Below are 19,979 nucleotides of genomic sequence, written 5' to 3' on the forward strand. Positions count from 1 at the left end.
AAATAGCAAAAATTATATAAAAGTTAATTATTGTACAATTAAAGACACAACAAGAAAAATTTAATTTAAGAAAAAAAACATTAAAAATCTAAACTCATCATTAATTAAACCTAAATGCATTAAAAACACAATTATAAACTGAATAAATTATTATCGTGTCACTACATTTATCTTTCCTTTATATGTAAAATAATCCCCGTGAAAAACAACGCCGAGGCTCAATAAAACCAGCAGACGAGTGTATATTTGTCACACAAAGTGTTTGCACCATCCTCGTGTAAGGTTTACATCTGAGGTTCAGGAGTCTGAAAATACGCTCCGGCTACAAAATTTATGTCGTTCATTTGTTTGACGGTATATAGCGATCGCACGGTTCCACGGGGAATATCCTCCTGCGGCACAGAGCCGTAGGTATGTAGAGGGTATGCTGCGGCAGATGATTTAGGGGAGCGGTGCGGCGCGGAGGAGGCACTTACGTGGGTTGAGAATCTTCACAGTGGAGTCGGGGTCCGGATGCTGTTTATGGATCACTTGAGTGCAGATCTGCTCTGTAAGAATCTATCGGGGGATTCAAGTCATAAATGTCCACATAAGTCTTAAGGATAACAGAGAAACAAAGCACAGGGATATTTGCATGCTTCTAAATTATTTCACAAATCAAATTTCTGTTGGTGGTCAACCTAATGTGTTATTGCATTTTCAAGTACAAACAGCTGAGACAGATTAGATAATAAGGCACAAATTCAGCATATTGGGGGGGGGGGGGGGAATCGGTCATGTGGCTGAACACAGAGGTTATTAGTGTGTGTTTTGTTAATAGAAAGCTTTCACTCTGCAAGCACGAGCCTCAGGGCGAATGGGCAGCATACAGACCTCAAAAAGCACATTGTACATTGTCATGGTGAAGTGGCTGGAGTGAAGCATCAGGCGTTCAGTGAGCAGGGAGAACAGGCCATGACTTAGCATGACCTCTGCTTTCCTCCTGATTGAAATGATAAAAAGGTCAAAGGTCGGTCAGCAGTCGTCAGTATTTGCTTAAACAATTGTTATTTGGAAAACATGATAAACCAAACCTATATCAGTCTGCAGAAACACACAACCAGAATCTCAATTTTAAAATCAATATTAAAATCAATGGTGAACAAAACTCTTTACACTATAAGGAATAACAAAAGCAAATCTGGAGTGTGTGATAGCTCAAATGTTAATAAAAATAAGAAACGGAGCCGTGTTAAGATAAAAAAAAAAATCTTTACACGCCTCTGTTTGAAATCTGCAGCGGTACAAATCAGCTGTGCTCTTGCTAACATTTGACAAGGAGGAAATGAAAAAGAGAATCCCCGCTGACGAAGCCTGGGTTTTTGCTTTCTTTGTTGCTTTCATCTCTAATCATTCATCAGCCCCACTTTTACTTTTGTATCATAGGCTCAAAAACTGAACTACTTGCAGATGTGCACATGTGGATTTCAAGGCTTAAAACTGCTGCAAAGACGATGGTTAGAGTTGTTTCTTTAACTCCTATATCAATACAAGCTGCACAGTATCAATGGTGATTATTAGTCAAAACATTAGAATTTCAATAAGTAAATTTATATTAAGTATCATCACCCAAAATGGCAATACTGACATGCTAAATTCTTATTTTACTAAGTTATTTTAGTGTGTTTTGTCAGCATGTGGGCTAATACAAATTAAATGTTAACAAGAATCCTTTTAAAAATGAGTTTTAGCTATAATACAGTTAAAATCAGGATAATGAGAAAATGCACTGAATTTTTAGAATATAAAGAACTCCAACAAAACTGTTAAGAAAATATCCAGTAAGCATCTAAATAAAACTCTTAAATTAAAAAGGTTAAGGACTTTTTTCCTCTCGTTTGCAAAATTTTTGAAGAGCCCTTTTCCCCCCTTTTTTATTTTACAGTGCAATGCAGAGAAAAACGACACGTGGTTAGAGACAGCAGATCCAGCTTGTATGCAGTGATAGTGCAGAGTCTACTCTATTAAAAAAAATCTACCAGTGTTGGCTTTCTGTTGTTTCGTCACTTAGTAAAAGTAAAAAGTAAAGTAAAAATGTGTTCTTGTATGAACAAAGACTTCTAATAAAGTACTTACTTTGGTGACAAGTGTTTCAGAAAGTAGCCCAAAACTTTGAGTGCTTGGACTCTTATTCCCTCATTTTTGGCGGCCAAAAGCTTATAAATCACACTGTGGGACGAAAAACAGAAAACAGTTAAGCGTTAACAAAAAGAAACACATATTTATACATTAAAAGCTTTTTTTTTAATGAATACATGCATATTAAATTCTGATATCTTATGTATTCTTAAGCACAGGGCTGAAACTAAGAAATTCAACTGGAACCATTCACACCGTTTGTAAAGGAGCTCATGAATATGGATAGAAAAGTCGATCTTTACCGAATCCCATTCCGCTGGTCAAAGGCCTGAATCATGGATCCAGGATGCTCAGACATGAGAGCGACCAGCAGCTGCAGCACATCCATGAGATTGTCGTCCTGAGGAACATAAAGGAAGGAGACTGAAGCTATTGTAGTATTAAAAAAGGACAGTGGGAAACGAGCCAGCTTTATCAATGATGTCTAAATTATGAGGGGCTTACAGTGAACTGTGTATTTAAATCTAAGCTAAAAGCAAATATATGTCTAGTCACTAATTGATATTTATATTTCTGCCTTTTACAGCAGTGGCAGTAGCAGCAATAATACATGGAATACATCACAAGCGTCTGAACTAAAGAATTACAACATACAGGCTGTGCAATGTATGGCTGCTGCATGATGGTGGCTTTTCCAGACAGTGCTGTAAACACCATTTAGGTTCACTGCGTTACTGACTGATCTGAATGATTCATTTGCTATGCATCACTTCACTGTAAACAACCCCACTTCTGTCAGGACCTCAAACTGGCAGACTTGGAAGAATAATAAGAACCAGTAATGCAGCGTTTAGAAACAGGAAGTGTTTGCTCATGCTCTCCATATCACATGGTGAGCCACACTAAATGCAGTGTAGCGGTACTGTGTTGCCATCTGGTGGTGAGGTCTCTCTCTCTGCCGGTCTATGCCTACCTCATGCATGGTTAGGAGGTAGCTGAGGATACTCTGTAGCTCATCTTCCTTCACTCCATGATCCTAAAATGCAAAATGCGCAGATTGTTTTAACAGCGCAAGACTGGAAAAATAGGTGACTAACAAAACAACATTTTTAACCCCGTAAACCCTAAAAATGCAAAGCACACATTATAATGATGAAACTTTTAATGATATCGAAATCCCACATACTGTAATAAAATATATAGGCAAGTGTAATGTATGCATTACAATATAATGAAAAAAAAAGTCAGATATAGCAAATATAATACATTTATTTACCAACAGACAGATCAAAGGTTAAAGGTTTTAATCATCCTAAGGACAAGAGAAGTGCATGCTGAGTTACAACACATGCCTAAGGAAGAGGCATGAGCTTACCTTCATTATGAGCTGCTTGACAAACAGCAGCAGAAAGGCTCGCAAAGAGAGTATCTCCTTCTGATTTGGCCTTGGACCTTCTGAAAACCCAAAGAGCGTGGTTAACAAAAGAAAGGCACGAAAATACAAGATGATCCATTTTATTTTGCAAAAGTTCTATATCACTTGAAAGGACTTGCATACAGTGTGAGTGTGCTTCTATGTGTGAATGTGTGTTTTTGTGCACATGTGCATGTGAAAGTTTAATCAGGGGTGTGATTATGTCGTAATTGCTGCATATTTTTGCATTGTGTGTGTAGGCTCACCTAGGCCTTTGGGTACGATTCCACTGCGGTCCTGAGGGTTGACAACCCAGTAGTAGAATTTTAGTGTATGCATGATTTGAAGCACAGTGCCCACTCTGCGAACAGCGTTGTAAATGGTCACTGTGCTGATGAACTCTGTTGCCAGGTAGGTGTAGAGTGTCAACTGCACCTGCACAGGTTATAAAAGCGAATGATATTTAAATGTGCATGCACTCAGGGTCGAGTCCTGTTTTACTGTGTCCTTGCTTTTTGTTCCTTTGAGAGGCAGCTGGATGCTTGGAAAGCTCCTAAGGGTTTAACTGAGTCATTCTCGTTTTAATGGCAGTTACAGGTGGAGGGATAACCTTGAACTAGGGCAAAAGCACAGAGGGGCAAATCTGTGTGCAGTACAAATTCATTTCTACATCTTTTTAAACGTAACCAAAAAATAATGTAGTCCTGTGTGTTACCTTGGCAGGGGCATGGATCCAGATGGCAGGGTTGAACAGAATGTGGTCACACAGCTGCTTGAGCAGCAAGATCCCATTCTGCAAGTTGCTAAGGTATCTGGAAAAGGCCAGTACAATGTCCAGGACGGGCCTCGTCACATGCACCTTGGAAGACTGGCGCAGAGAGAGAGACAAGAAGGCACAAAGTGACACAAATGGAGGAAAGGGGGGGGGAAATCCATAGGAAGTACAACAGTAAAGAGACGGCAAAGTGATGAAGGGAAATAGTCTGCCTAACAGACTCATAAGAGTGACTTCCAAGCAAAGCCAAAGGAAGAGTATAGTAAGTGTAAATCTGTGCCTGTGTTAGTGTATTTGCATTGGAGATGAATTAATATTAGGGTTACAGCTGTGCTGGGATCATTACAAGGACACGAAAACTGTCTTCTTGTCAGTTAAGCCAGTTTACTCACCTTTTCCAAAGTATAGCCAATGACGAGGAAGCCTTTGCAGGCCAAGACCTGCTCTTGCATAGCCACTGAGTTCTTCAAGAGTTCCATCACAAAGGACAGCAAAGTGCAGCTAAGAGCCACAGACAGAAAGACAAACAGTGACAAAGAGAAGGACAGACTACAAGTCAGACAGTGACAGTCTATGTAAGCTGCTGACAAAGCCCAGACTGTCAAGTACACATCATACAGGAAATGTGATTGAATGAGGTTGTGTGTCTCCTTTGTGCTGGGGTAACAGTTTCAACCTAGCATCACCTTGAGGACTGCAAAAACATCCACAATGCAATTTAGAAGTAATAAACAAAGCAACGCGTGTATTAAACTAAACATTTAGTAAGGATAAAATAATCTGAGAGTAAACTTTTAATTTAACAAGCAGCGTACACTATTTAGACCATTCAATTCTAGAGTCGTTAAGAAATAATAGTACAATATTGATTCACTGTTACTCTGCACGCTTCATAGCCCTTGAAGTAACAGCCCTAATAAAACACCATATGTGTTACAACCAGAGTGGTCTTAATGACAAATGAACAAAAGCCTCCTGATTATTCACTGCTCGGCTTACTATTGTAGTGCACGTAAGTGGAGTTACCAGACAGAGGTGTCCAGCTCGTTGCTGGAAGGCTGGCAGTAATCCAGCTGTGCAAACAGTGGGAAGAGGACCTGCACACCACCGATAGAGTGTATGCCGCTCTGGACTGAGTGAGTCACCACAGCTTTCACATCCTACAGAAACACACACACATATAGCCACGTTACACATGTAATCAGCATCGCACAGGGTCACACAGATGTTCGTTTCTTCTGATAATTACAGGGATATGTAACTACTTTGGGGGGTTTTATTGCCACAGCATAACCTAAGAGCCCTCATTTGAATCTTTGACTGTTGCTGCCTGCTTACCTCCTAACCTCAAACCATAGTTTTGATATTTCCTCTTATTTACTGTAATGTTTTATAATATTTCCCCCAAATTTATATGGATGTTGCTCAGTGTTTGAGAGGGTAGACAACTAATGGATGAGAAAAACAAACCGAAAAAAAGTGAGAATTTTCCCCCTTCTTCTATAGGATTGGAATTTTTGAGCATGGAATAGCAAAGCTGCAAATATAGGTCACACATTCATTCATATTTCACACCGAGTGTGTTTGTGTGGTGGAGGGAGCGTATGTTTATGTGGCAGCAAAGGCCTCCCCCACAGAGGAAACAAAGTACTTTCTTTGATGAGGGGGCATGAGAGAAAAACTCAATTAGCGCTCGAGAGGAGAAAACTCAACATGATTGAAGAAACAGTTTTACACGTGTGGTGCACATTTCTCTGAGCATATTTGTGGGTACGTACATGACTATGGCAGAATTTGGAAAATGTCCATGCACTAACACCATATACAGCTACAAAAGAAAAATGCACAACTACTCAAATGTAGTTTCAAACTAAATCTCCCAGAGAAAGCCAATTTTATAATTAGAGCACCAGGATGGCATTTTTCAGCAGCTGCAGCAGTCTGTCTGGCTGGCTCAACACATTCGCTCCTCTGCCCTAATGAGGCTATTAAAATGAAAAGATGCCAACTGGGCCACTTTCATTACTGTGTGGGAAGAAAGACAGAGTAAAGAGTGGTACATATGGAACAGCGGGAGGGAAGGAGCAGGTGTACAGGTGCTGAATGAATTTAGGCAGTGAAACTGCTTTAATGTTGGTGCTGTATGGTGGCTTAAGGTTAAAGCAATGCTATAAATACCAACTCCAATGGGCGGATGGCTCTAATATGATAGACGCACTAAGTGTTAACTGTGAGGGTGTAATTACCTGCAGCATGAGCGCATGGGGTGAGTGGACGAAAATGGAGACATTGTCCTTCGGGGAGGACTCGAGGCAGAGCTGGGCGTCTGTGGCTCGGGGATTGTAAGTGAAGGCAATACTAGAAGACAGCTTGCCGTCATACAGTAAGGTCTTATGATGCTCAGCGAACAACAAGTCACTCTCAGCCTTGTACTTAAATGTGCCCTGAGCAAGAAGACAAAGAAAGGGCAAAAAGTGTTTAGTAAAAAATTACATTAGACAGTCTCTGCATCGTTCTCTTAAGTGTCTTTCTGCAACCCTGGTAACCAAACAAAAAGGCCCGTTACAAATACTGAATCAATGCAATCATCTGCAAATTAAACAATACTTCAAAGACAAGACATTGCATGTTTAAACAGAGAAATCTTGCTTTTGAAAGACTATATGTCTATTTTTAATTTGATCCCAGTTGTGGAGTCTTAAAAACAGACCTGTTGGAGCATGAACTAATTACTCTTACTTTTAAGGGAGCAATACTGTAGTTTGTATTCATTCAGCTACCTTCTTTCTTCTTTTTAAAACATTATGTTATTATTATAACACTTTATGTCCATGTAGTACATTTGACATATCTTAAATCTTTATACATACATGCATACTGCAACACATACCACACTGAGGATAATAGGAAGAACCGTTGTTTATAAGTTTTAAGGCCTTTAGTCCATTTTCAAACAATAAATTATTTCATTGACCTTGAAGACCTCAGTGAATGTAAGCCAAACTGTAATGAATTATTAACATGACCTCACTCTACACCCCTATAAAATTTTATCAGACTATTATTTAAATCTTTTCGAGCTATCTTGTTTACAGACAGATGCGTGTAACCCCTGCCAATAGCATAACCTCCCAGAGGTAACTAGCTCATCAATATAAATGAATGTTTCTTAACTTGTATACCAAAGTATTTTTAGATTACAACACATTAAAGGGCTTTGATAATATATTGAAATCTCTGTAAGCATCTATGATTAGTGGCTATGATCCAAAAACACCACTGCTGTTCATTTAATATGGACTTAGATGATTTTTCTAAATGTGAAATTCTTCTTGGAAACCATGGATGTTGCGCCCTGTTGTGGCCACCCAGCTTGTTATCATTATGCAGTTAAAAAGCAAGCATAGCTCCAAAAATAAGATTCCAGGTGTTGCCTCCAGTGCAGAGCTGCCACCAACTGAAAACATTTTACACATGAGGAAATGAAAAACATGACGCAGGGATGTCATAGTATCCAAGAAAGTAAAGTAAACAACCTGCAAAGGTACTAAAACTGCCCTTCTTAATTCCCGAATGTTTAAAATGTTGACCAAAGGAGAGAAGTCATGCCAGTATATATTTTTTCCCCTCTAAGATGCTCATTATTATAACCAATCATGTTACTGAACTTTTTACAATTAGTAGCAAAAATGTTCCTCTAGAGTTGCACATCTCCAAACTTTGAGATTTTTCAAAAAAATACCGTAGTAACACGTGTCAGTTTAAACATTTGATATTCTGTTCTATGTTCTGCTGTAAATAAAATACAGTTTCATGCTTTCCAACCTGGTAGCCCGGACCCAGCTGATAGATAGCAAGGATCTGAGCAGCGCTGAGAGCTTCTCCAAACAAGTACACTGCCCCCATCTGTCCGCAGAACACACGGTTGATATCTGCCGTCTCAGACGATCCCAGGAAACACTTGTCAAATGTCTGCAAAGGGAGGAAGCAGGAAGGGAGGAAGGAATTACGGGAGCACCAAAAGGAAAAAACAAAAATAGACAAAAGAAGAAAAAAAAAAGAGGTATGACGCGAGGAAGGAAATAAGGGGTGACGACAGATGGGGGTGGGTAAACAAAACCAAAAGGGAAAGAAAAAAAAAAATCAAGAGAGAACAGCAGGGAAATACACACTGATGTTAACTCTAGCTTTAAAGCAGAAATATTAAGAATGATAAGATCACGTCTCCTTCAAGAAGCCAATTTGCTTTCTGCCACATCTACAGGATTACATTACACTGTGATGGCACAATAATTCCAAACATAATGTAATGTTACAATCTTTTATCTCAGCATGACAGAAAGCAATCCTGTGGACTGTGACAGAGTTCTGAAGTGTGAAGTGAACAAGGTCATCATTTAATCATTTCACACTGCATTTTCCATGCTTCACAGATGGAGGGAAAGGAGAGCCCTCTGAAAGCAAGGACTGTGAGTGGATGTGCATAAAATCCGGCAAGATAGTCGGGGCGTTATTTGTTTGGTTTTGAGTGACAAAACTGATATTTAAACAGAAAACCTGTTAGAGCACCTATATGTCTAACCCCCACATGCTACAATCAATGCCTAAATTTTAGGCATTTTCTACATGAAAAGCAAAACATTTCTCCCCAAAACTCACACTCTTCCTTTAATTCTCTGTGAATCTGTGCAGACATTAAATATTACAGGAGCTGTTAGTAGCACCAACTCCTGTCATGCTTTTGAGAAAAAGAGAAAAAACAAACAAACTATTAAACTGTTGCTACTTACGTCACTGGTGTTGACAAACCAGGCAATGTCTCCAAAGGAAGCCAGTTCACCGTTCACAAAGCAGGCAATTTCACTGTTTTTCCAGCGGTTGTAGATATGAACTAGAGTCACCATGTACCACTGCAACAACCAGAACAAGCACACTTTCACACAATGGAAGTGCATCAATCAGACCAACACACACACGCACATCATGTTATCAGCAAGTCAGTACTCTGTGTCCTCTATCACTGTAATTCAGTCATGTTTCATGACTCACTGCCCTCAGCTATGATCCCACCTTCTGCTTAATGTTTGCTTCTAGTTTTACTTCAGCTTTGCAACCAGTGAAATAATAAATAGTTTATTATGTGAGAGAACAAGCATTATAACCATGTAAAAATCAACTAAAATGAGTCCTCTTGGGGTTTGGTGAAGTAAGATGACTCCTTCATGCTCCGGGGGAAAAAAACAAAAAACCCAGAAACTTTCAAATTGCTCGCAGACCGTGGTTTCTGAAACTAACAGTTTTCAATGCGTGCTTTGTATGGAAGGAACAGAGCCCTGGATAATCCTTCTCTCCCATTGCCCTCCTTCCTCCATCTTCTAGTTTTGCTTCTCCCCAGAGTCAGGTAAGATGTGGCAGCTCATTTTTAAAGGAAGGGCTAGATTTATCGTGTGTGCACATGTGTATTTGGGTGTATGGATGTGACTGATTATGTGTGTGCTGACATATGATTTCTGTGATCTATTTACAAGGATTTGCCTTTTCATGTGTTTGAATATTTGGATACAAAACACTGTATTTAGCTTCGTTTTCGTTCCTTTCGTACCTTCTGCGGTTTGAAGTCATACTTTACACAGTGCTGGAATCCTTTCCCCTTCGATTTTAATGAGGTCACTATCAAACAGCCGCCCACAAAGTGTGCCGAGTAACCCATGCCTTTGCTGGTACGGAAACTGAAACAAAACGAAGGGGAAATACAAACATGTAACTTTTCTTTGGAAATGATGCTGCACAGTTTCATACTAACTACTGTACCTTTTAGTGGCAACGTGAATTACAGTTTAAAAAAAACATTAAAAAAAAAATTTTCAAGGGAATTTTTAAAGCATAAAAAAACAATCATTTCTGAACCTCGCTAAGTCTTCCCATCCTTCTCAGTGTCCCAGAGAGATGGGGCCCCTTCATGTGATTTAGTGAATATCTCTCTTGTTAAAAGGGATCAGACTGAAGGGGGGAGTTTTTATTAAGCATTCTCTCAAACAGCTCGTTGGCTGCCCGGTTTGCTTACCGTTTTCACAGCGGCTTAAGCAGACCCCTGGTTGAAAATAAAATGTTCAGAGGGTTTGTTTTACTTGTTCCTCAGAGATTAAACAAAGTATGAAGACACGAAAAACAACCTTTGAGGCTGGAGGGAGTGGGTTTCAAAATAAATCATCTTGGTGGGAAAATTGACACGCTCACCTTTCGTGCAGTTTTCTTTGTATCTAAACTATGTCCTAAAGGCGAAGTTGGCACTCCTGCGTTCCATTTGTGCCACGTTCAAACAAAATTAACATTTAAATGGCAAAGAGCAAAGGTTCATGTTCACTCCTTAATGTTTCGAAAATTCTTGTGTACCTACCAGTACAGGTAAGGCTTGTCTTTGTCTACATTGATGTTGTTGAGTGGATCCATGCGGATCCACGTGTGGAATGTAAACCCATTCTGATATGGCCATTTTGCTATGGGGGGCAGAGCTATTGCCTGTTATGGGAAAACAAACAGAAGAAAAAACAAAAAGCATCAGACACTGATGTAGGATCCCGGCCAACTGTGGAATGAAATGAGCCTTTAAATATTAACTAACACTGTTCAGTAGTGCAGTAGCTCAGTCTGAAACCCCACAAAAACAAAACAAAAGTGAAGAACAGCTGGAAAACATTTACTCTAAATCGCATTCCTGTCTTACTGTTTCATTAGCAGAGGTATGTGCACTGTACACAGCACGCTGTAGAAAAGCACAGACACGTAATAGCAGCATTTAGGTGAAAAAGGAAAAAATGAAACCACAGCTCACAAGGCGGCGTGCTGCATCTGTACATGTGTCATCATCTCAGCAGATGGTTACACACACAAACAGGAAACCACACACAAACATGCAGTATGTTAAAGGTGTGAGTAGACTAATGAAGTACTGAGGAACAGATTTAAACACATCTATGTGCATTAGACATAATGAAAGGTTCATTTAGCTTCATGTTTTAATGCTCCTTTTGCCCTTTAGCCTGCGTCCATGTATTTAAAAACACTGATTATAAGGCATTTAGCTCCAAAGTTTAGTAGTGATTATCAATCGAAGAGCAACTGGGACATATTCAAATATGACAGAGAAAAAAAACTCCCAAGGTGATCGCATTGACGTGCCACAAAATATCTTGTGGCAGGAAGAGGGGGGAAAAAAACAGCAATGCAATTTTTCATGTATGTGGTAATGATGCAAAAAGCAATGCTTCTATAAACAATGCTTTTGTAAAATTTCAGTGTAATAGAAACTAAAGCTGGAGAGTGCCACTCACAGCTAAAGTAGATTATAATAATTAGGCAGATAACTGACTAGATTCAGTTCATGATTTGGTTTTTCTTTTTTCAAGTCTGTTAATTTTTCTGTAGCTGTCACAATCCATAATCCTGTAACATGCACCAAGGGTGTGTTATGATGTGTCATCTTTAAAATAAAAACCTACTAAAAGATGTTAAGCAGAGACAAATAAGCCACTGTGCAGCCTGCCTTTCCATGATACCAACAGCTAAACGAGGAGGCGGAGACTTCCACTAAACTAATGTGGAGCCAAGTTACAAATGGTATTTGAATATTTCAAAGCTCACTATGCATAACCTTTGCTTCATTAATGCGTTTCATGCAAACATCAGAAAGCATGGTACTAGCATCAAACTGCATGAGATTATACTCCAACATTACTACACTTCACAAGATTTAGCAGGAATGAATTAGCTTTGGAGCCCTGGGAGGGGCCTGATGCTTAATAGCAGATCAGAAAATATATAATATAAAAAATATAAGTAGTATGAAAAATAAAAAGCATGTGTAATGCAGTCAATAAGAGAAAAATTACACACAAGACCGAACAGTTGGCTTAATGGAAAACAGGTGAAAAAGCACCTGTTTTCCATTTCATCCCAACATTGGTGTAAAATATTTCTCAATGGTGGTGGGAAAAAAGGATTTTTCACAAATTGTAGAGTGCACTCATTGTTCCTAAATTTCACTTGAACACTTCTCATGCATTATATTCCTCCTCAGAGGCTTTGCTTGTTTTTTTTCCTCTTGTATCTGTGGTTACCTCAGTTAGGTTCATGATTTCACATCTTTAATCATTAATTTAGAGTTTCATATAAAAGCCACTGATAGTGCACACGGGCAAAACTACAAACTGTATTGTGTTTACAGTTGTGGCATTATACACTCACAGCTGCATTTTTTCCTGGAAAGCTGAAGAAGGAGTCGGGGCCGCTCCTGTGAGCCATGTACTTTAGCACTGACAAAAGCTTCACTGCGTGACGAGGCTGAGGAGAAAACACAGACACATGGGTGTTACTTAAGGCAGCTGATATACTATCAATGTTGAAACAAGCATACACACACAAATATGCACACACTGGTTTTAAACCTGCTCTTCACACATGTAGGCTCCTTCTGCTTGTTCTAAATCTAACTCAAAAACTGCAAAGACTGACATCCTGAGAGATTTCCTCATATTTTCTCAACCCTGTGCACGGCACAGTACGCCTATTTAAAATACAATATATCGCTAAGAGTATTCACTCACCCATCCAAATCACTGAATTCAGGTGTTACAAACCCAGGAACTCAGCCACAAAGTAGCAGGCCACATAAAATCACTGAGTGGGGTCAGCAGATGCTGAGGTGCAGATAATGACAACTTCTTGTAGAGTCAATCACTACTGACCTCCAAATTTCATGTGGCCTTCAGATGAGCTCAAGAACAGCCTGCAGAGAGCTTAATGGAATAGGTTTCCATGGGCGAGCAGCTGAATCCAAACCTTACATCATCAAGAGCAATGCAGAGTGCCAGGTGTCGGATGCAGCAGTGTAAAGTAGGGTGCCACTGGACTCTAGAGGAGTGACAAATCAGCCTTCTCTGTCTGTCTCTGCAATCCAGTGGATGAATCTGGGTTTGGTGGTTGAAAGGAGAACGGTACTTGTCTGACTATATTGTGCAAAGTGTAAAGTTCTGTGGAGGGGATTATTTTGTGAGGGTGTTCTTCAGGAGTTGGGCTCGGCCCCTTAGTTCCAGTGATAGGAACTCTTAATGCTTCAGGATACCAAGATATTTTGGACAATTTCATACTCCCAGTTTGGGGATGACCCCTTCTGTACCAAGATGACTTCGCAACAGTGCACAAAGCAATGCCCATAAAGACATGGATGAGCGAGTTTGGTGTGGAAGAACTTGCACAGAGTCCTGACCTCAACCTGATAAAACACCTTTGGGACAAAAAAAAGAGCTGAGACTGCAAGGCTGGTGTTCCTGCCCAAAGTAAGTGTCTGACATCACAAATGCACTTCTAAAAGAACAGTCAGAATTTCCCATAAATCCTCTTAAACCTCATGGAAAACCCTCGGAGAAGAGTTGAAGCTGTTATAGCTGCAAAGGGTGGACCGACATCATATTAAATCCTATGGATTAAGAATGTTGCCTCACTCAAGTTCATGTGCGCATGAGACGAGTGAATACTTTTGGCAATATAGTCTGTGTTGTATAAATACAAATATGACTGAGTGTTTTTACAAAAGGAAAAGAAAAGAAAGTCAGGTTTTACTAGCACAACACAAGCTCCCATGGTCTATCCGGCTCCAGATATTCATAAAGAGAAAAAATGGAGCAGTAGCAAAAGCTGCTTGACAGGGGGAAGTGTGAGGTGAAATTTACAGGCATAAAATCAACTTGGCCCATTTCCTTCACTTGATTAGTGTCAGTGATCAATGGGTTACTCTTCTTCTCTTCCTCGCTTCATCTGTCATCCTTTCTGTGCTACTGATTCTCCCTGGATGAAGCAACTTATCTTCTGTACATGTATCATAAATCTTAATTTCATTGTGGGTATACCTGTGTGCAGCTGCTCAGACAGGATTTATTGTAGAAAATCTTCTCCAACTGTGTAAATACTAAATAATAAGTGTGTTGGCTCACACGGTCACGATGTGAAAAAAAGCAACCTAAATTTGGACTGTGTGTGTACTCTCAAGAAGCAGCTAATATCAATAATCTAGATGTGCAAAGACCAGTGAACAGGAGTCATCTGGTTTCACGTGATCTATATTTTCTGTGTGATGAGGGCATTGCCTGTGGGATGGCAGCAGTTTAGGTGTTGCTAGAACATTGCTCATTCGGGCCCCAGACAACCAAGACAGATCACCGTGGCGAGCCTCTGACTCACCCACTGGCCTCGCTCCCCTTGCAACTTGCTGAAGAAAAGCTTCAGCTCTTTAACTGTGATGCTGTAGCTGGCAAGTACACCCAGCATGTCCACCAGCAGGTCTGCAAGGACACATGTACACAAAGAGGACAGAAAAACACAGGCGTTAAACATGGCGGGTTAAAAACAGGCTGACAAGATATAATACAACCTTATTTCCAAAACAGTTCAGCAAACGTGTAAAATGTAATAAATAAATAAATAAATGCAGTGATTTCCAAGTCTCACACTCGCATGTTATTCGCAAAAGGACATAGAAACCTTATCAAGTGTTTGGACTAAGATGTTGAACTAAATTCTATATCAGACAAGAATTAGGCATTCCTCTTCCAAACGTCCTGCAGCTAGACTCCTGAGTTCCCACACGTTTACAAACTACTGTTAAAAGAAAAGAGGATGCTACACAGTGGTAAACATGACCTTGTTCCAACTTTTTTGAGACATGTTGCTGCCATCAACTCCAAAATTACCTCATTTTTGTCTTAACATGATACATTTTCTGAGTTTAAACAATCCATGTTCTCTTCTAAATAAAATATGGTTTTCTTAGATTTGAGGTTCATTGCATTCTGTTTTACTGTACATTTTACACAGCATCCTAGCTATTTTGGAAGTATTACAGTAAGAATTACAGTGTAGCGAACGCTTCGAGCAGCTAACTAAAAATGGAGACCTAAAATAGACAGGATGCTCCGGGAGAGTCCCAGCTTCTGTGCAGTCTCTTATTAGTCATTATTAATAATGAGCCTAGTGACAGATAAGACTAGTGTGCATTTTACGGAAGTTAACCGTTTAATATGATTCACTTCTTCCAGCATAAAGATGAACGGCAGTAACATCTGGGAGGATGTTTTCTACATAATATTAAAGTCTTGCTGTTCAATTCTGTACTACATTGTTTCATTTTGGTTTTTAGTAAAGGGGATTGCAGATCTCTTTAACTTAACTAATACTGCATTCACACTAAAGTAAATGTTATTATAATCATTACTTTTAGCTGCCTAGTTACTACTGGGCTATATCACCCTTGCTTGACTGCATACATGCTCCAGGCCAGAGCTGTTCTAGCTGGCAAAAGTTCACTGAACCATACACTACAGGACTAGTTCATACTAATTTCCAGATGAGCATCAGACAAATTAGACTTAGACTTAAGGAGGCTGTGCAGGACAACTGAATCCTCACTCAGCATATTATGCCAGTGTATGCATGTATGAACAGCATGCTGCAACTGCTACACAAGCCAATTGCCTTTAACCTTTAAAAACTCATGGAAAGACAAAGACTTGTTTGAATGAAGGACTGTTTTCAGCACCTGCGATCATGCTGTCAATGGTGGATATACGCTGGAGCACAAGCTGAATGAGCCCCACTTCAGTGCACGCCTGCAGGTTGCGGACACTCTTCTTGAGGATGGCGGTGAAGATGCTCCAGATCTCAGCCTGACAGTTGGGCTCACACTTGTCCAACAGCTCAACCATGCACACAATGCTCTCTGGTTCCTGGATGATGAAGTTCATCTCCAGGTCAAACTGGCCGCCGACCAGCTGGAAGAGAGAGAGAAAAACAAGTGAGGGTGGATGAGGAGGAGAGAGTTCCTTCCTTTTCTTTCATAAGAAGACAACAGAAAAATTCCTAAGTGTGGGTCCACACTCCTAAACAGATCATTAGTCCGGCATTAGAGATGACGCCAGAGGATTAAAGGTCAACAGAGAATCTCTGTAAGTCTGTGGTGTCTACAGCTAACCTGACTCTGCAATTATTCAAGAGCAAAAACTATTGACCTAGTAATAGTTTGTTAATGAACTTCGGTTCTGTAAATGCCAAAATGCTAAGAGCATTGTGGTGTGTGTCTGTGCATCATAGTGATACTGCATCAATACACACACACACACACACACACACACACACACTCGACATTTTATGAAATAAATTCAAATAATCTGGGAATACTACGAACAGGAGGCTCACCTCATGCACTATCATCCTGAGCTGATGTTAGGTGGGTTAACTTACTTTAAATCAACTCAACCCAAAAAACTATCCAACACTGGACACAGTTGGCTTGATAACACTACCTACTAATTCAGAGCAAGCTAAGGGCTCAGTCACATGAGTAAAAATAGGATTTATGTATGTAGACAGCAACAGATATGTGATTTTTGATGATTTATTAGAAACAGATTGCATAGGATTGCCAACTTGACCCCATTCAATCGCAGACTAATAACAGAGTACTCTGTATTACGGCAACATTTATGGCAGGTTTTAGTCTCAGTTTTGGCATCACGGATCATCTCATTTTGCAGCACAAAAAACAAAAAACATAAAAACCAACTTGGACAAAAGCTCATTTTAAAGGGTTTAAAAATGTCAGAAATAGTTGCGTTTAACTTTACAAACTGCAAATTATGTCCCTTTGAGTGAAAAGCATGTTTAGAGGTCTTCTATTCCTGTAGGAGGTCCTGAAATACTAACAGCATCCGACATAGCCTGGCAGACACAAACTTGGGCTGAGATTAATTTCCCGTTCTGATCAAGTTCAAGAGAAACAATAGCATTCGTATAAACCACATCCTGCCATATATGCACAGCTTTCTACACAGCATAACACACAACCCCAAGCTCTATTCCTTTCTCCATGAAAGAAACTAATTACAGTATTAGTCAGCCTCAGCAGCGATCTCCAGCTAACGCTTATTCAAGCGGTGGTGAGGTAGATTGCTTGTCTTATTGCAAAGAAATAATGTTCTTTGTGTCCAGGGAAAAAATGTATGAGCCATAAATGTCATGATTTGTCACTCCTTAATAGTTGTGATGACATTTTTATTATTGAACCCCGCCTAATAGAAAAAGATAAAGAAAATAACAACACGGGTGTCAAATTAATAATGTGAGGAAGGCTGTCATGTTTAGAATCAAGGAGGTGTGACTAGACAAAAACAAAAAGATTGCCGTACCACCATTAGACTAGCTCAGTGTGAAAACAGTGTGATTTGGTGCAGGGATCAGAAACTGTCCCATTAAAATGAGAGAGGGGAGATTTACTCTGCAAATGTGTATCGGAGCAGAAGATAGAGGAGGAGGGGTAACACAGCTGCCCCTGCTGCTGCTGCAATATCTTTAAAGATGTGGAATAAATAATAGCGCTGAGATGCAGCTCTCCCATCGTCCTTTTGCCCTCCCCTCACATATAATCCATTTATTCTTTATGTCACCATTAAGCCTGGGATGATATCCTTTACCTTTTGACAGAATCAGATACACGATGCATTTTTCCTATCATCCCTTTGCACACAGCCTCAGATGAAACATAATGTAAAAAATATGTTTTGGTACTAACATATTGTTCCAAAATTTACAACTATTGCAAATGCAAACAACTTTGGATCTAAACATATGACATGCCCACATTTAGCTTTTGTCAAAAAACACTTGTAACTTTTAACACATAAATAAACTGTAGAAAATAATTATTTTATCACTATATATCATATTTCTATGAATATTATTTTACAAAGAAAACATAAACCAGAACATCAGTGATGGAGTCGCTCATCTGACTCACAATTCATCATCATTTACTGGTTGCTGCACGAAAAAAAAAGAAAAAAAAAAAAAGACAACCATGGCCTTAAACTTAAGCTCGCTTTGGCTGAAGACTCATTGAGTGATCACACATTTATCCTTTTTTACAAATCAACACTACAAACCAAATTTTATCATTCAGTTTTAATTAGTTACATTCAAAAGTCTCAAAGCCTCGAGATAGTTTTAGCTCACTATGTCCATGGACAGACATAAAATAAAGGTAACAACATATTTTTACTAGAGATGGCACGATACCACTTTTTTATGTCCGATACCGATACCGATATCATAAATTTGGATATCTGCCGATACCGATATGAATCCGATATAGTATGTTTTTTAATCAATAAAACTGTTTTTTTAATATCTTGCTGCTTTTTGTATAAGTTCATACTCAAGTTAAAAAACAACAACAACACTAAAGCTATTCTGTTATACATGTATGTAAAAAAAAAAAACACACTGCACCCAAAATATTTCATAGATCAGCAACACTGATCAATCTAATAAAGTTAAACCTACTCCATCCTCCCTATTCTGGTATTTTAAAGAGCACTTAGCAGAAATATTAAGCAACCTAACTAATAGGGTTGCAAACTCCCAGCAAAAGAAAATAGGGAACCACCCTCTTCCTCATGATGCTTAATCAATGTAATCAACTTTAATTTGATGCAGGGTGAATAAAATTCACAGAAATAAATTATTTTTCAGGAATAATTAAATAGATTCAACATCTTTCTTCAACAGAACTGCAGACTGCACAGATGGTTCCCAAAGGAAAAAGTACTACAGCTTACTAGGGTATATTAGACTTACAGTTACTATATACAGTAATGGACTTCTATACATTTTACATCAGATTAAAACTTTGGGTGTAAGATTCAGATAATTATTAAATAATTAAAAGCTAGATATTTTAAATGAGAATAAGAAAGAAAAGTAATTCTAACAACAGCTTATCAAGCTTAATAGTGCTGCTGTTGTTAAGCTGCTGGTTTCCTCTTTCTGGTGCAAAGTGGGCCAAAAACTAAGACGAGAGACGGACTCGCAACGGAAAAGCCGATCAGCTGATCATTGATCAGTTTCACGATTGAAGTAGCAGCAGGAGAAAGAGAGAGAGAGAGAGAAGAGGCAGTCGCTCCATATATCGGTTGTTAAGCTTAACGTGGGAATGCTTTACAAACATTCAGAGATGAACTTACACACTTGCTTTACTTCTCTCTGAGATAACTTCCTCGGAGATGAAATGTTTGCTAGCAGGCTACAAATACACACAGCCGCTCTATCACGTGACCACACTGCTCCGACGTGCTACGGTTATGAGCCGAGTTACGCCGTGTCGCAAGTTTTGTGAGGTGCTTTTTTGATATTTAATGGATCGGATTACATTTTTTATTTCTCTCCGATATCCGATCCAGTAATTTGGGTCAGTATCGGACCGATACCGATACGTAATATCGGATCGGTCCATCTCTAATTTTTACCACATATGGATTATTCACACCTTTCATCAGGCAAACAGCTAAAAGATTAAAAAAATCATCAGTCTACAAGTATGAATGCAGTACAACTAAACTTTCTATGCATCTGTCATATAAAGAACTGATTTATGAGCATTACATTGTAAGCTAGTCATCCATCCATTAGAGTCAACTGACCAACAGATGACACGAGTGGAAGCACAAGGATGGAGACCACACTGCAGTTGCACACTCTTGAAGCTAACAGGGCTGCTTTTAAATCTGATTTTCCACTTCCTATAATCAGAAAGGTGTCCAAGTCCAAGAAAACTTAAGCAATTACAAT

The 19,979-nt window shown here is 39.3% G+C and overlaps 2 protein-coding genes across 16 annotated transcripts in view; one reads left to right on the forward strand and one right to left on the reverse strand.

The window, feature by feature from the left end:
* Positions 1–19,979, reverse strand: part of lrba (LPS-responsive vesicle trafficking, beach and anchor containing) — a 175,305-nt gene that overhangs the window by 134,588 nt on the left and 20,738 nt on the right. For all 15 annotated transcript variants that reach the window (XM_085161769.1, XM_085161780.1, XM_085161772.1 and 12 more), the window contains exons 2-19: positions 15,898–16,129; positions 14,544–14,644; positions 12,552–12,647; positions 10,705–10,826; positions 9,910–10,036; positions 9,098–9,217; positions 8,133–8,279; positions 6,554–6,751; positions 5,334–5,467; positions 4,700–4,808; positions 4,248–4,400; positions 3,799–3,967; positions 3,494–3,573; positions 3,092–3,154; positions 2,421–2,518; positions 2,116–2,208; positions 874–982; positions 477–558 (exon numbers count right to left, since the gene is read on the reverse strand). In XM_085161769.1, the coding sequence (XP_085017895.1) occupies positions 477–558; positions 874–982; positions 2,116–2,208; positions 2,421–2,518; positions 3,092–3,154; positions 3,494–3,573; positions 3,799–3,967; positions 4,248–4,400; positions 4,700–4,808; positions 5,334–5,467; positions 6,554–6,751; positions 8,133–8,279; positions 9,098–9,217; positions 9,910–10,036; positions 10,705–10,826; positions 12,552–12,647; positions 14,544–14,644; positions 15,898–16,129 (2,233 nt within the window). The remainder of the gene's footprint in view (positions 1–476; positions 559–873; positions 983–2,115; positions 2,209–2,420; positions 2,519–3,091; positions 3,155–3,493; positions 3,574–3,798; positions 3,968–4,247; positions 4,401–4,699; positions 4,809–5,333; positions 5,468–6,553; positions 6,752–8,132; positions 8,280–9,097; positions 9,218–9,909; positions 10,037–10,704; positions 10,827–12,551; positions 12,648–14,543; positions 14,645–15,897; positions 16,130–19,979) is intronic.
* fhip1aa (FHF complex subunit HOOK interacting protein 1Aa) overlaps positions 1–19,979 on the forward strand; it is a 200,920-nt gene that overhangs the window by 106,243 nt on the left and 74,698 nt on the right. The window lies entirely within an intron of this gene.

The sequence above is a fragment of the Neolamprologus multifasciatus genome, chromosome 6 (assembly GCF_963576455.1).
Source record: "Neolamprologus multifasciatus chromosome 6, fNeoMul1.2, whole genome shotgun sequence".
Taxonomy (NCBI): Eukaryota; Metazoa; Chordata; class Actinopteri; order Cichliformes; family Cichlidae; genus Neolamprologus; species Neolamprologus multifasciatus.